The sequence below is a fragment of the Scyliorhinus canicula genome, chromosome 3 (genome assembly GCF_902713615.1).
Source record: "Scyliorhinus canicula chromosome 3, sScyCan1.1, whole genome shotgun sequence".
In the NCBI taxonomy this organism is placed as follows: Eukaryota; Metazoa; Chordata; class Chondrichthyes; order Carcharhiniformes; family Scyliorhinidae; genus Scyliorhinus; species Scyliorhinus canicula.
Window position 1 is genome coordinate 208,053,553 of NC_052148.1, and position 17,156 is coordinate 208,070,708.

Genomic DNA, 17,156 nt, shown 5'->3' on the forward strand with positions numbered 1-17,156 from the left:
GGGGGGGGGGGGGGGGGGGGGGGGGGGGGGCTAGCAAAGAGGCAGTGTAGAGCTTCCAGTTCTAGCTGCCAATACGGGCCAGAGCATTGGTGATCCGTGGGTGGCGGCCTGCAGGGCTGCACTGTGCTTCATGGACTCAGCTCGCGGACCCGGACTGCAAAAACAGTACTCCCCTTCGGCCCCTCGCGCGCCCTCGAAGCCCCACAGTGCCCCCAGCCCTGAATGAAGCCCCCCCTGCCCGCGCATCGGCCCTGCCCCGTCTGTGGCAGCCGCCACGCTAGGTTCACGATGGGTGAGACCATGAGAGTCTCACGCCGTAGGGAACTCGGCCGGTCAGGAATGGAGCATCGCGGGGCGGGCCTCAGTCAATGTAAGGAGGGGGTGGATACAGCGTGCAGCATACTCCTAGAGTATGCCACTTTTCAGGGGGTGGAGCACCGCCCCTAATTTTGGTGCCATCGGGGATTCTCCGCCCCGTCGCCGAACACGATTTTGGAGTCAGGGATCAGGGAATCCAGTCCAAGATGCGTATGAAGTGTTAACTCCCTTAAAAGGATTATCAGGTTGGGAGCCCGCTTCAGGCTACCACAGCGACAGATTTGAAGACAGTGATAAATCTCCGCTCAGCTGTCGGCTGAGTGGTTAAAATATTCAAATAGCTCATTAAGATGTGTTTTGAACAATGATTCTTGCTTTAATAGCCAGCAGATCAATTTTCCGAGTTGTCAGCAACTCGTCATGGCCATGAAGGTGAGGAGACAACAGGGATCTTTGTGGGCAGTCTGAATTTGGCTGAGGGGCGGAATTCTACGCTCCCGCAATAAATCGGGAAGGCCGTCTTGAAACTCGACCGAGTTCACGACGGCCTCGGAGGCCGCTCCTCTCACCTTATTCCCGCATGCGCGGCTGACGTCACGACGGCTGACGGCTCAAACCCGCGCATGCAAGGTTGCCGCCTTCCCCTCCGCTGCCCCGCAATACGTGGCGGCTTGATCTTGCGGGGCGGCGGAGGTGAAAGAGTGCATCGCTTTGAGACGCCGGCCCGACGATCGGTGGGCACCGATTGCGGGCCAGTCCCCTCCCGAGCACGGCCGTGGTGCTCACTCCCCTCTCCGCCCCCCACAAGCTTCAAACGGCACTTTGGCGCCCATTTTCATGATGGCAGCGACCAGGTGTGGTTTCCCCGTCGTGAACCGGTCGGGAATGACAGGCCGCTCGGCCCATCCGGACCGGAGAACCGTCGGTCGCCGTGAAAAACGGCGAGCAGCGATTCTTCCGAGCGGGGGGTGGGAGAATCGCGGGGGGCACCAGGGGGGCGCGTCGTTAGTCGCCCGGCCCTCCCGCGATTCTCCCACCCGGCATGGGGAGCGGAGAATCGCGCCCGAGGTCTCTGAACTAATCCGATAATTCAAGCCTGAAGTATCAGCAATGGCCAGCACCTCTTCCCACGTACTCAGTGCAATTTGCCCAAGCATTTGTGCCAAAACAGGTTAATCTTACTCTAATTCTCTTTCTCAGTAGCTGTTATACTGATGCATTATCTCTTCAATGGGCAAACAGATACCTCTGCTCCATCGTGGCAAAGAATTGGGGCCGTGATCTACCGACCACGTTGCGTCAGAAAGTCAGCGTGCAGGGCAGCACGGTGGCCTAGTGGTTAGCACAACCGCCTCACGGCGCTGAGGTCCCAGGTTCGATCCCGGCTCTGGGTCACTGTCCGTGTGGAGTTTGCACATTCTCCCTGTGTCTGCGTGGGTTTCGCCCCCACAACCCAAAAATGTGCAGAGTAGGTGGATTGGCCACGCTAAATTGCCCCTTAATTGGAAAAAATAATTGGGTAATCTAAATTTATAAAAAAAAAAAGAAAGTCAGCGTGCCGCGGCGCTACGTGGCCAGGATATGCCAGGAGACACCACTCCCAGGATCTACATAGCTCGCTATGCCTCACGAGATCTAACGAGACCTAACGCGATCACTTTTTGGCAAATCTGCATATTAGTGCGAGACAGCTAGTCTCACTCTAAAATGCAGTCCCCTGAGGCAAACAAGGCATTGGTATCTATCCCCTTCACCAAGCAGACCTCGGGTGAGTGCCATTCAGTACTGGTCCCTGCAAATGGGGACCAATCGGAACATCACTCGTTGGGGTCTCCCAAGGGATTGAACGCTCAGGTGCTTGCCTTCTGGGCAGGGTGCCAACCTGGCACTGCCACGGTGCCCATGTGACAGTGTCAGCTGACAGGGGCACTGTCAGGGTGCCAGGCTGGCATTTTTTTTTTACTGATGGAGATCAGGCCCGGGGATGCCATGTGCATGCGAGATGGGGTGTGGGGGCCTCCCTCCCCCGAAGGGAAATTGGGCTTCACGGGATTGGTTTGGGGTTCGCGTTGGGGTTTGGGGCTTGAGAGATCGGGATGCCATGATCTAACCTGCACTGAGGAGTTCCGGCGATCAGGAAACAGGACTAAGTGCATCCCAGTACAGGAAACAGGACTAAGTGCGGCCTCGGCCATGCATTCCCTGCTGAGTCCCTTTATCTAACCAGAGTCACATTATATAGCATTGTGTTTCTTGGCACTGTGAGCGTCGGGAAACATGTGGCTAAACGCACTCGCTATGGGACTCTTCACATTTGGTTAGATTGGGTCTCAGGAGTTGGAATAGCATATATAATTTAATCTGACTCCAGAAAATTCAGTGAAGTATATACAACTCTCGCAAATGAAAATCTTACTCCATCAAATTCCCGTTTCATCCATGAAAATTGTAGGAAATTCACACGCCTGTTAAATGTGGATGTTCAGCAATATCTTTCTTCATTGCTGTAACATATGTTACATATGGTCTGTCCCAAAGTATTATCTTTATGCAGTAAACCTGTGCACAAAATCCTCTGAATCGTTGATGCTGAGGGACCAAATAATTCATGGCAAAAGAAAGAGGAAATAGGCCTGAACTGGCAACAGAGTGGCAATGGAGTTGGATGGTCAGTCCTCCCGAAAGTACTTACCTTGAAATCCATGTGGCCTTATCTCAGATGACCTTCCAACTTAGGCCAGGCAAGATCTGGCCAGTGCCGCACGTTGGGGCCTGATGTCAAGGGATGTAGATTCACAGGTAAGGAAGCCACGTCTCCTTTTTTAAGGCACTAGTTACAGTAAGCCAGGTCCAAGCAGGTTTAAAGGTCCTTGACAAGGTAGGGGAAAAGTAAGCATGCAAGGTAATTGGGCAGGATGGAGTATCACTGCCAGGCTGGACCTTGAAGGAGGGCTGTGGGGATGGAGTAAAGTGTCAGAGTCAGGCCTGGGGGTGGGGGTCCCCTGCTGGATAGTAGGTGAGATTTGGGTGTGGGGGCAGGGAGTGGAAAAGAGACCCCTGGGGCTTCATTGGGGTCTCTTGTGAGACTGCACAATAGTTATCCAGAAGCTAGAATTAGTTTTAATTTGTCTAACTTTTTCTGGGTAACTATTGATGCAAGACTGTTTGAAGCATTTGCACCTTAGCTAGAAACCTCTGGTGGGGGCAGGGGGTTGGGATATGTATGGGGGGGACCCCTCGCACATTTGTGGGTGTCCCCGCCCCCCCCCCCCCCCCCCCCCCCCCCCCCCCCCAATCATGATGTCCTGGAGCTTGGAAGTATGATCCAAGGTTTACATTTGTAAAATGCAGTAAAAGCAGGTCTATTATTTCACAGATACAACACCCCCATGCCTTTATAAAAAACACACACACCCTTTTGTAGGCACCTTTATGGCTCGGCGGCACAGTGGTTAGCACTGCTGCCGACAGCATGAGGACCGACGTTCAATCCCAGTCCCAGGTCACTGTCCGTGTAGAGTTTGCATATTCCCTCTGAGTCTGCGTGGGTTTCACCCCCTCAACCCAAAGATGTGCAGATTAGGTGGATTGCCCCTTAATTGGGGAAAAAATAATTGGGTACCCTAAATTTATTTTTAAAAAATAAATTGGAGGCACGTTTACATAGTATAGGCAGTTTATCATGCATTCTGCGTTGTTGAATTATAAATTCCTATATTCATTGCATATGACAGGTGTTTTTCAAAATATAGTAACATGTTTAGAGGTTCAGATTCCATCACAGGCCCTAACAACGATTCATGAGGGCTTTACCTTCATCAGAGAGATGCAATACATGGGAAGCTCATTTATAATAACCTGACAAATCTGAGTAAATGATTTCACTGTATTAAGGACCAGTTTTTTTTAACAACATGGGATCTAAAATCAGAAGGTCAAAATGAAAGTATGTCGATGCTCGGATCCTTCAAACCGAATTCACCAGGATCTATACTTTAATATTCAATGACAGGGAACTAAATCATTACACATCCCAGGTAAATAAATACATTTTTTGCAGCATTTTTTCAGGGGCCCAGGATATTAATTGACCCTCTCACGTGGACCACACTTATTTTCCTCCATTGTCTGGTACATCTCCTTTCACCTGATCGTTCACAAGCAGCCAGGAGAATCCCAGGCCAAGGCTGGAGAAACTCCCTTAAGTGATTTCTACCCCACGTGAGGAATCCTGGGCTCCATTTTTTGATCCACGGCTAAGTCCCGTGACGACAGAGAGGCTGTTACTAAGTCCTGCACCCGCCATCATATCCGGGTGCCATTTTTAAAATGGTGCAGACATCAATGACTCACTGTCAAAGAAAGAAGATGGACCTGCTTGAAGACACTGAAGCTGGAAGATCCACCTATAGATCTGCCACTCACTGTTGCATCTTACAGGGTCCACGATTGCTGGAGGCCTCCATCCCAAACTCCGGAGGCAACCCCAGACATTCGTCAGCTAAGTGCTGATATTATAAGGGTCCTTCCTATTGAGTCCCTTATTTCACATTTCTTTTATTTTGCCGTCTTCATTTTTGGTTCATGAATGTTTAATGGACATATGCCTTTAAGTCGAGCAGAGGAAGCGAGGAACTCAAATTTTACAAAATAGTACACAGTACTAGCTTTCGAACAGCGGAACTCAGAATTTTTGGCACCCGAGAGAGGTGGAGGGATTTGGTTCGATTGGTTGACTAGTGGCCAATGAATTGGCCAAAAGGCCGTATTCCACGCGGCAGCAGGTTGGTTGGGTCCGACCCAAGTGGGATGGTTTCCAGAGAACCAAGTAAAGGACAGACGGGTCCTGAATGCTCAGAGAAGTAGCTTTTTGAGTCTCTCTCTCTCTCTCTCTCTCCAGAAAAGCTGAACGCTGATGCATGTCTGAACCTGCAGAGAACCTGGATGAATCTACAGTGAAAACAATTACAGACTGAAAGCAGAAACCTCGAGCTGAAAGCTTACACGAAGGAAGGCGTGCAAGAAGACAACCATTTAAAACAAAAACTCTTATCCTTTTTACTTTCATCATTATTTTTACACCCCTCTTTTTCCCTCCGTGTTTGTTTGTTTGTCTTATGTGTGTGTATTTGTGTATATATAGAGGGTGGGACGAGTTTAAAAAGGGGGGTTAGGAATAATCTTATCGTTAACAAGTTGTATTTGCTGAATATTTAATTCTAGCTATTATTTATAAAATTAATTGTGTTTAAATTTACAAAGCTGGTGACTGTAGTTATTGGGCAGCCAAGGACCAAAGACTTTGGGTGTCTTTCATAGATTCATAGAATTTACAGTGCAGGAGACAGGCCATTCGGCCCACCGAGTCTGTACCGACCCTTGAAAAGAGCACCCTCCTTAAGCCCACGCCTCCACCCTGTCCCCATAACCCAGTACCACCACCTAACCTTTTGGACACTAAGGGGAAATTCAGGATGGCCAATCCACCTAACCTGCACATCTTTGGACTGTGGGAGGAAACTGGAGCACCTGGAGGAAAGCCACGCAGACACAGGGAGAACGTGCAGACTCCCCACAGTCACCTGAGGCCGCAAATGGAACCCGGGTCCCTGGCACCTGAGGCAGCTGTGCTAACCGCTGTGCTGCCCTATTTTTGTAAGAATTATTTGTTCATTGCAATTGTGTTGCGACTCTGGGTCAAGTGGGGCTGGAATTGAATGTGCACTAAACCAGGAGTCGTAACAATATGTACATGCCATGTTGATTCCGAAGTGTTCCAGACCAGTGTGATTTCTTCTTGCAGAACAGACAATTGGGTGTGAAGTGGGCGATTCCAGCCAGGACTTCATCTGCATCCCATTGGTGGGAAGCACATTAGTTTCATGCCAGCCTCTGACGGGAATTGTGAACCACCATGGTCGTCGGGAGATCCCATTGTCATTTTAAGCTGGCATGAAACTGATTTGTGGACTTTCCTCCTCAATGTCACCCCCTGCCCACCATTAAACCCATCGCAGTGGGGGGTGAGTTGGGCACGGAAAAATTCAGCCAAACAAATGGAATGGAAACGGAATGCGGGGCTCATATCCAGGTTCTGACCTATTCATTCTCCTTCTGCCACAAGTCTACTCAATTACTGCAAGATCACATGAGAAAATGCTTATATTTTCATAGCCATAAAATTAGTAAAAGTTGGACATTCCAGACAATAAGTCTGCCCCGTATTTCTTTCCACCCAGTAGGCAGCACGGTAGCATGGTGGTTAGCATAAATGCTTCACAGCTCCAGGGTCCCAGGTTCAGTTCCCGGCTGGGTCACTGTCTGTGCGGAGTCTGCACGTCCTCCCCGTGTGTGCGTGGGTTTCCTCCGGGTGCTCCGGTTTCCTCCCACAGTCCAAAGATGCGCGGGTTAGGTGGATTGGCCATGCTAAATTGCCCTTAGTGTCCTGGAAAATAAGGTTAATTGGGGGGTGGGGGGGGGGGGGGTTACTGGTATAGGGTGGATACGTTGGCTTCAGTAGGGTGATCATTGCTCGGCACAACATCGAGGGCCGTACTGTTCTATGTACTGTTCTATGTTCTATGTTCTATAACTGCATCCTGTGAGTTAAACAGAAGTGCTTTTGCATCTCTTGCTTTGAAGTTCAATGACACCAGGCTACCTTACAGTTTAGTAGAATAACACATTCATTATCTGTTGCAAAATTTGTTGAAAAATGTTACATGGAAATAAAATGTCAGTACTCAGGAACAAAGAAAAACATTACTTCCATCAGAGTGCTCAGATATACTCTATAGGGTGCTAGGTTTCAAGATATTCAATGTCTTCACACAAAGATGAAATAAATGATATTTCCATCCAAATAAATAATGTAATTCTCACCAATAAAATCGTTCCTTTGTCACTCGTTCCTGCAGTAACTCCCATTTCTTTCCAAGGTCAGTCGAAAAATATAGCTGGAAAAAAAGAATGGATTTAGTTTATCCAATTTCAGTAAAATAGCAGCATAATGACACATACTGTAGATTACATATTGATCCCTGATACTAATATGTCCTTTGGCACCGAGAACGCCTCCTTGTCATCATGCTTCACCTTTAGCTTGAGTCTTTAATCCACTTGCTGATTTTGTAGACAGACAATGCTCATGGAAGGCAGTGATGGCTTCTTATCACATGTGGAGGAACATCTGGTGTTATCACTGATCTGCTGTGCATTCCACAGTGCCATTGCCAAAGTTAAAATCAGAAGAGCAAACAGCGCAGATGATGGAAAATCAGGGCTTATTCTGCAATCGTGAATACAGAGAGACTGCACTGTAGGAAATCACAGATACGCACACACTATTTTTCATGATGCAAATCCTGTGAATGTCACTCTTCACTGGGTGGGGAATTACCCAGAACGGTCATTACTGAATTTTCATTTCCAGCCCTTCCATTTTCGTACAAAATATCCTTGATGCCAGTTCTTTATCATCCGATTGCATCTTGCATCCTTCAAATGCCACAAATGGATTTCGGTACTTTCAGTCTCGAATTAATGCTTCACATTAGGTTGGCTTCTCAAAAATGGACATGGTGAAGTGAAAGACAATTTTTAATATTTTCACTTATCTATTTAAACTGGGAAAACACTTTATGAATAATAAATGAAAAAAATATATAGGCCAGATAGGAACAGGCAATAAAGGGGAGATGTAGGGGTGATCTGGCAAGCAAAATTGAGGTAAACTTTTTATTTCAGTTCAAAATGTTTGAGGCAGCTTATGAGAAGAGCTTTCACTTTTCTGCGCTTGTAGAAAAGGGTCACTAGCTCCAAAAAATAATTATATTCTTGGCAAAAGAGCTGAATTCCAGATGTGTGGTGAGGTGACAATGACTTCAATTCAAGACAGTATTTGGCCCATTGTGGCATCAATGTGCTCCAGCAAAATTGGAGTTGATGGGATTAGAGGAGAAACTGCCACTGGTTGGAGTGATATCGAGTACAAAGGAAGATGGTTGTGGTTGTTGGAGCCCAAGATTTCAGTCCTGGAACATTGATGTTGGAGTTCCTCAGGCTAGTATTCCAGGCCGAACAAGAGGTGGGGGTGTTTGCTGATGACTGAACAATGTTCAGCACCGTTCACAACTCCTCAGATACTGAAGCAGTTCATGTCCACATACAGAAAGACTTGGTCAACATTTAAGCTTGAACATTTAAGTGGCAAGTATCATTCATGAAATATAAGAGCAATGGTCATCTCCTCCTGACATTTAATGGCATTATCATTGTTGAATACTCCACCATAAGCTGGGGGCTTAGCTGGAGTAGCCATATAAACACTGGCAACAAGAGCAGGTCAGAGGTTCGGAATTCTGCAGAGTAACTCACCTCCTGACTTCCCAAAGACCATCCACTATCTACAGGGCACAAATCAGAAATGTGATGGAATACACTCCACTTGCCTGGATGTGTGTAGCTCCAACAACACGCAAGAAGTTTGACACCACCCAGGACAAAGCACTCCACTTGACAGCATTTTGTCCAAACCTTAAACATTCACTCCCTCCACCACTGGTGCACAGTATGTACCAACTACAAGATGCATTTATATTCTCCTTCGACAACACCTTCCAAAGCCATGGCCTCTACCATCTTGCACAGCAAGGACAGCAGGTGCATGAGAACACCACATGCCAGTTACCCTCCAAATCACACACCATCCTGCATTGGAAATATATTGCTATATATTCACTGTCATTGTGTCAAGATTCTAGAACGCACTTCCTAGAAGCACTGTGGGAGTACCTACACCACATGGACTGCAGCAGTTCATGACTCATCACTACCTTTTCTCTGCAATTGGGGATGGGTCATAATTGTTATCCTTGTCATCAATGATATTCAAATCCCTTTAATGAATAAAAAACAATTTCCAAGAGGGAGAAGATGCCGAGACTCATGGGAGTGAAACTGGCTGTTGCTCGGCGGGTTAAACAGACTCATAGTGAATCAGCAGCTCACGTTTCACATGCTCAATGTTCCACTGATGTTAAGATGCGTGACAGTCTGGGGCTATTAAAGAAGCACATGATCAAGTGCAGCTGTGACAATCTCAACAATTCACCCATCATTCTCATGTCCCATCATTCTCATGTCCCATGTCAAGAATGGCTGCTGGGATAAAGTACTGCAGATTGTGCTTCAGCAAATGTCAGTGCAACCAGCAAAGGCCAGGAAATGTGGCCGCGTGAAAATAAATCGCTGAGCAAACAGAGACTCCTGGATTCAGCAAGTGCCACAAGTAGATTGTGTTTGTCAACGTTCCTCGCCAACATTGAGGGCATTTAAAAGTTTATTGGATAAGCATATGGATGATAAGGGCATAGTGTAGGTTAGATGGCCTTTAGTTTTTTTTTCCATGTTGGTGCAACATCGAGGGCCGAAGGGCCTGTACTGCGCTGTATCGTTCTATGTTCTATGTTCTACTGTATATGACTCCTTAGTGGGCAAATTGGATGGGAATTTGACAGCTGTTGGACGTAATGTGGAAAGGATGCCATCTATATGCAAACTTACTTCTCTACATGCAGACAATAAGGAATGTGATGTTGGCTGGCTCTACTCATCAGCAGAAGCCCATAAAACTATTTTCCAGCACCACTTAAATCTACCCTGTGCTTCTTTAAGGGGAGGTGAGATGTGGTCTGTGCTGCGAGTCTTATGGGAGCTGAATCTGGCCCAGTAAAGACAAAAATACAGGTATTCCAAAATGGGACCGGAGGTTACAGGGGAGGAGGGGAAAAAGGACTAGGTATATGTTGGTGACCAAGAAACCCTCCAAACACAAGATGAAAAAGCTGTTGGTGCAGACAGCATGGAGACCAAATGCCAGCAGTCTAGTCCTAGGACCTGGATGCATGTCACAAAAATTTTGACAACCTCACACAATTGACTAATCGTACACCTTCAAATGACACACCCCAGCAAAGGCAGCACAGGCCTTAGCCACTGCTCAAATCATCACAATCCTATCACTCACCAATCAGCAATCAGGTTAAAATCATGATTCATACTTAGCAATCAAGTGATTCACCTTACCCTCGCACTTCTCACTGTTGCAAGCTTCACACCTAAAGCTCACAGCTCGCACCATTTACCCATGATGGCTACACCAAACAAACATATTGGGCAAGATTTTCACAGAGTCAGGGAGACTCTGCGGACCTTTATGATTTACAACCGACATCTGGGAGAAAATGCCGACATTGATGAAATGCTGCCAGAAAACATTGATAGACCAGACAATTGATAAGCTGAGCAAATCGTTCACTACCTTCACCATTCTGGAAGAAACCTGCAGGACTCAGTTGAGTGGGTCTGAAGATTCATGGTGGAACGCTGCCAAATCTTGTCATGCGGGACCAATTCCAGAACTTCCGGATTCATTTCCATCTTCCCCAGCTTTTGTCAGCACAGGATAGGGGTGTGGATTGATGCGAATCGTGAGCCTGCATTCTGCAGCCCCAACCTGGCCACCGCCATTGTGCTGAGAAACATTTCCCAGCCCTCCACAAATTTATTTTCCTTTTTTAAATTTATTGGACCCAATTCTTTGTTTCCAATTAAGGGGCAATTCAGCATGGCCAATCCGCATACCCTGCACATCTTTGGGTTGTGGGGGTGAGACCTATGCAGATACTGGGAGAATGTGCAAACTCCACACGGACAATGACCCCGGTCCGGAGTCGAACCCAGGTCCTCAGCGCCATGAGGCAGCAGTGCTAACCACTGCACCAACGTGCTGCCGCAGCCCTCCACAATTCATTTGGAATTGGACCAGCTGTTCCAAGGACTCATGATTCCTGGTCGCTCAGAGCTGTCGGGAACCATAGTCTGACTCAACAAGCCAGGTTCAAATGGTCTTATCCATGCACCCCATGCCAACCCATGCCCCTCCACACACCCAAATGGCCCTTCATACTTTCCATGCCAAATTATGCCACTCCACCCATCCAATGGCCCTCACCAATGCCACGCTATGGAACGCATATGGCCATTCATCCAGTATACACTTTGTTCAGAACCAATGAACCCTATTGTAAATCTGGCATTTGTAGAAAAGCTTTAAAAAAATTATCCATAACTTCCTTTAAAAGACTGTTTTTACTGCAGCCCTATAAAAGTGCCAATCAATCTGACCTTTAAAGTATCAATAGCAAAGACTACAAGCACTTGAAACCTCATTATCTTGTGTAAATAAACATGGTGGAATTGGCAAAATAGATATAAGGGAAAGAACTCTCAATCAAACAATGTTTTCCGTTGGATGCAGCTATTTAAACCAAAGAATAAATGTCTGGGCTCTCAATCGAGAATCCATAATGAAGCAGGTGGGAGTGATGGTCCTGGAGTGATGGCAAGATTTAGCAGCGTTCCACCATGAATCTTCAGACCCACTCAACTGAGTGCTGCAGGTTTCTTCCAGAATGGTGAAGGTAATGAACAATTTGCTCAGCTTATCAATTGTCTGGTCTATCAATGTTTTCTGGTAGCATTTCCTCAATGGCGGCATTTTCTCCCAGATGTCAGTTGTTAAACACAATCATAAGCTATGCTATCAGAGGATAGCACTTGTCACCGAGTAGTCATCCTTTGGTTTGCCGTGGTGATAAAAATGCAGCAGACACAGTGCACTAAAATGAAGGGATCATGTCTGTTGCCAGCATGCTGGGCATTGACCGGCAGGTTTACACTACCACATCAGCTGGACTTTGAGGGCGAAGAATGTCTTTCAATTCTGCTGCACAGAAGAGTTGATGTGTGTAAGTCGTCAATGGCACCTTGTAACACGGGTAAAACTGCAAATCCTAGCAAAGCCACATGCACATTCCTCCTGCATCTTTTTGGGAAGAGGAAATTAAATTGTTCTAGCTCTGTTTGAATAGAGAGCCTCGGTGATGATCTTTACACAACAGTGGATGGCAAACTACGAGGCATTGCTAAAACTCTATAAAACACGGGCTAGGCCACAGCTAGAGGATTGTGTCCAGTTCTGGAATCCACACTATAGGAGGGATGTGACAGCACTTGAAAGGTTGCAGAGGAAATTTACCAAGATGTTGTCTAGGCACAAGAGTTTTAGCTATGAAGAGAGGTTGGATAGACTGGAGTTGATTTCCATGGCGCGTGGGAGACTGAAGGGGACATGACTGAAATGTTTACAATTATGATAGACAGACAGAAAGAAACTTTTCTCCTTGGTGGTGGGATCAGTGGCCAGGGGCCATGGATTTAAGGTAAGGGGCAGAAGGTTTAGAGGGGCTGTGAGGGAAAACTTTTTCACCCAGAGAGTGATGGGAGTTTGGAAACTACTGCCTGAAAGGGTGATGGAGGTAGAGGCCCTTATATCATTACAACATTTTTTGAAGTATTTAGTGTGCACTTGAGATGCCAAGGTGTACAATGCTCTGGGCCAATTGCTGGAAAATGGTATTAGAACAGATAGAGGATCTAACCATCACCCCTGGACATTCAATAACATTACCATCGCTGAATCCCCCACAATCAACATCCTAGGGGTTATCATTGATCAGAAACTGAACTGGACTAGGCATATTAATACTGTGGCTACCAGGGCAGGTCAAAGGCTAGGAATCCTATGGCAAGTAACTCACCTCCTGACCCTCCAAAGCCTGTCAACCATCTACAAGGCACAAGTCAGGAGTGTAATGGAATACTCTCCACTTGCCTGGATGAGTGCAGCTCCAACAACACTCAAGAAGCTCGACACCATCCAGGACAAAGCTGATTGCTCCTCCTTCCACAAACATTCAAACCCTCCATCACCGACAAACAGTGGCAGCCATGTGTAGCATCTACAAGATGTATTGCAGTAGCTCACCAAAGGTTCCTTCAACAGCACCTGCCAAACCCATGACCACTACTATCCAGAAGGACAAAAGCAGCAGATACCTGGGAACCCCACCACCTGGAGGTTCCCCTCCAAGTCACTCACCGCCCTGACTTGGAAATATATCGCCGTTCCTTTGCTGACGCTGGGACAAAATCCTGGAACTCCCTCCCTGACAGCACAGTGGGTGTACCTACACCTGAAGGACTGCAGTGGTTCAGGAAGGCAACTGACCACCACCTTCTGACGGGCAACTAGGGATGGGCAATAAATGCTGGCCTAACCAGTGACGCCCACATCCCGCAAATTAATTTTTTAAAAGGTGATTGTTTTTGACCAGCACAGATGTGATGGGCCAAAGGGTCTTTTCTGTGCTGTAGACCTCCATGACTCTATGACTAATACCTCAAGCAACAGCCAGGGGGGAGCCAGATAAGCAAACATCAGTAGCCATGATCACCTTCACAGTCACCGGCAATGCCCGTGCCTCCCTTGGAGAATTAAAGTTATGGCTACAGCAGTTGGCAGATTTCTGTGAGGACCTCTTAATAATGCACACAAATCTCATTGTTTGTTCCCTGACCACTCTGGGTGAATATAGCCTTCTGAAGAGAGGGACAGGGTCAGATAGGAATGCTGGGAACCATTCTTTCCTTCCTTCTTTCTCTCCTAGCAGCATTATCCACACATGCATCACAGGAGACTCATGGCCTTTTTCTAATGAACACGATGGCAACCCGTGTTGTTCTGAAAAGCGAGTGTGCAATGACGTGACTGAATCATCACAGCTCATGTTTGTTTACAGCTTAAAGAGAAATTAAAGTAAACAAATTAGTCATCAGTACAGCACGAACCTGTGGTACCTGCTGTTGCAGAATCTGTCCCAAGTGGCAATAATTAAGCAGCATTTGTGGAAAAGGCTGTTCACTGTGTTGGAACTAAGAACATCCCAACATAAGAAACAATACCCTTTCAGATTAACACAAGCAGAACAAAAGGGCAGACAAATAAAAATTCCATGTAGCAGTGGGGCTCCCAAAACTAACATTCCCTTCTTGCTTTGTACTGGGAAGAAGTTTAATTTAAGGGCAGCACGGCTGCGCAGTGGTTAGCACTGCTGCCTCGCGGCACCGAGGACCAGGGTTCAATCCCAGCCCCAGGTCACATTCTCCCAGTATCTGCGTGGGTCTCACCCCAACAACCCAAAAGGATGTGCAAGATAGGTGAATTGGCCACACTAAATTGCCCCGTAATTGGAAAAAATGAATTGGGTACTCAAAATCTTAACAAAAAAGGTTTAATTTATCATTCTCTCTGCCTCCCGTCTTGTAATTTAGGACTGAGCTTCCAGCTCCAGTGAGTTGGGGGTTTCGAATTCTGGTCGATCGCAGCCTGTTTGCCATCGATTACCCAGCTCCAACGCTCCCACCACTGGTCAACAAGCACTTCCGCCCCCACAGAACACTGCCTCCTCATACCAATAGCGAACTGACTCTTAGTTGGATACGCCTCGACTAATTGGATACGCCTCGACTATCAAATAGCCATTTTCCCCAATCGTCAATAATTTTAAAATCAATAAACAAAAGCATTCAAAGAAAGGAGGGTGGTGGGAGGGGGAATACATTTTTAATGCTTGCAGCGGTGTCAAGGAGCCTGATGATTAATCTTTAATTTCTGAAGAGTCTAGGAGAATCCCAAACGGTTGGCAACCCCAGTGAGAGCTTGCACTATTTTTGTACTCCAACAAAAAAGATTCAGTGTATGACCATACTTACTCGACCCTCCTTGCTGTACACGAGCAATTTATCTTCTTCTTTTGGGTGAAAAACCAACGTCTCCAGAGAGAAGAAAATCTGCTGTTTTTGAAAGTTGGCTCCCTCATCCGTGCTCACAAAGAGGCTCTGATCACGATCATTCATCGATGAACTGACGAGGATTATCTTAAATAGAATAAAAAAGAAAACTGATCATTTGTTGTATCAGTAACAATGGTGCATTCAATAAAGACGTACTTTTCCAACTTTGCAGCATCAATGGAGGGCTTCAACATTGCAGCCACATATTGGAAATTGAGTGTGCATGGTATTCTATCCAACTAATCATTTGCAGCAAACATCTGAATTTCAGACATGTGCCACCAGAGGGTGAGGTTCCACCCCCAGAATTACATTGTTGAAAAATGTCTCTATATACTATAGCATAGGACATAAGAACGTTCTAACTTGGTGCTTTGCCTGTGGTTAAGGCCGTGGTGGATTAACAGACTGTCAGGATGTAGGATGTAGGACAGAAGCAAGAACTACTTGCTCTTACATAGTCCCTTCAACAGAGTACAACGTTCCAAAATGCTTCACGATTTTCCAACAGGATTTGCACCAAGCCACATTAAGAGAAATTAATACAAGTGATCAAAATGTCGGTCAAAGGGAAGGGTGGGATTTTCCGGCCCTTCCCACCAGCAGGATTTTCCAGTCCCGTCAATGTCAACCCTTGCTGCAGGTTCCCCAGCGGGACCCCAGGCGCACCATGCAGATTGCCATTGGCCTCAGCACGACCGGAAGAGCATGCCGGAGGTGAATGGCAAGCTGCCTGCACTGTGGGAAAGGACTCCACAGCAGAGCTGGAAAATTGCGGCCGTAGGTTTTATTAAGCTTCTGAACGTAAGGTATTGAGGCAGGGAAATTTAGTAAAGGAATTCTGGAGCTTTGGGCCTCAGCAGCTGAAGGCGTGATTAATGAATAAAATCAGGGATATGAAAGAGGCCAGAATTGCAGGCTTAAAGGCTGTCTCAGAGAGTTGTTGGGTTGGATGTTTTGGAGGCAAGAATGGGAATTTTAAAATCAAATAGTAGTCCATGTGGATCAGCAAGCTAAGGAGTGATGTGTGAACAGGATTTGGTGCAAAATAAGAAATTGGAAGCAGAAATTAGGATTAGTTCAAAGATAACAGAGACTGAAAGATGGGAGGAGCGGCCAAAGAACGCACTACATTTGAGTCAATAATGAGGTGAGATTTATGTTTTGATTTAAGTCAGTGGCTTCACTTTTCTATTTCATGGGTCTACTCAAGTCAAAAAATACCTTAGAGATGAAAGAATAGGCAATAGATCCATTTTCAGACTTCTATCAAAACAGTTCTAAGACACAATACCAACTCCCAATACTTCCAGCTGCACAGGGGCACCAGACAAGGATGCCCACTGTCCCCACTGCTGTTCGCACTAGCAATCGAACCGCTAGCAATTGCGCTCAGGGCAGCAAAAAATTGGAGGGGGATCCGAAGGGGAGGCAGAGAGCACAGAGTCTCACTCTATGCAGACGATCTGCTCCTCTACATCTCGGACCCACAAAGCAGCATGGACGGAATCATCGCGCTCCTGAAAGAGTTTGGAGCCTTCTCGGGCTACAAACTCAACATGAGCAAAAGCGAGATCTTCCCAGTACACCAGCAAGGGGGGGGGGGGGGGGGGGGGGGGGGGGGGGGGGGCATTAAAGGGGCTGCCTTTCAAACAAGCCCGACATAAATTCCGCTACCTGGGGATCCAAATAGCCCATGACTGGAAAGGGATCCACAAATGGAACCTCACCAGCCTGGCGGAGGAAGTAAAAAAGGACCTGCAAAGATGGAACACACTCCCACTCTCCCTCGCAGGAAGAGTCCAGACGATCAAAATGAACGTATTGCCCGGGTTCCTCTTCCTGTTTAGATCCATTCCGATCTACATCCCCAAGGCTTTCTTCATAGCGCTGGACAAACTTATCATGGCATTCGTATGGGGGGGTAAAAATGCTAGGATCCCAAAGAAGGTCCTACAGAAAACAAAATCCAGGGGGGGGCTAGCCCTCCCGAATCTACAATTCTACCACTGGGCGGCAACAGCCGAGCGAGTAAGGGGATGGATCCAGGAGCCAGAAGCCGAGTGGGTGCGTGCGGAGGA

The 17,156-nt window shown here is 46.9% G+C and overlaps 1 protein-coding gene across 8 annotated transcripts in view; it reads right to left on the bottom strand.

Moving 5' to 3' along the window:
* sorcs2 (sortilin-related VPS10 domain containing receptor 2) overlaps positions 1-17,156 on the bottom strand; it is an 840,628-nt gene that overhangs the window by 230,237 nt on the left and 593,235 nt on the right. For 7 of the 8 annotated variants that reach the window (XM_038792097.1, XM_038792096.1, XM_038792100.1 and 4 more), the window contains 2 exons: positions 14,995-15,159; positions 7,201-7,274 (listed from right to left, as the gene is read on the bottom strand). In XM_038792097.1, the coding sequence (XP_038648025.1) occupies positions 7,201-7,274; positions 14,995-15,159 (239 nt within the window). Of the gene's footprint in view, positions 1-7,200; positions 7,275-14,994; positions 15,163-17,156 lie in introns of all 8 variants that reach the window. The other variant, XM_038792103.1, reaches the window with a different exon arrangement.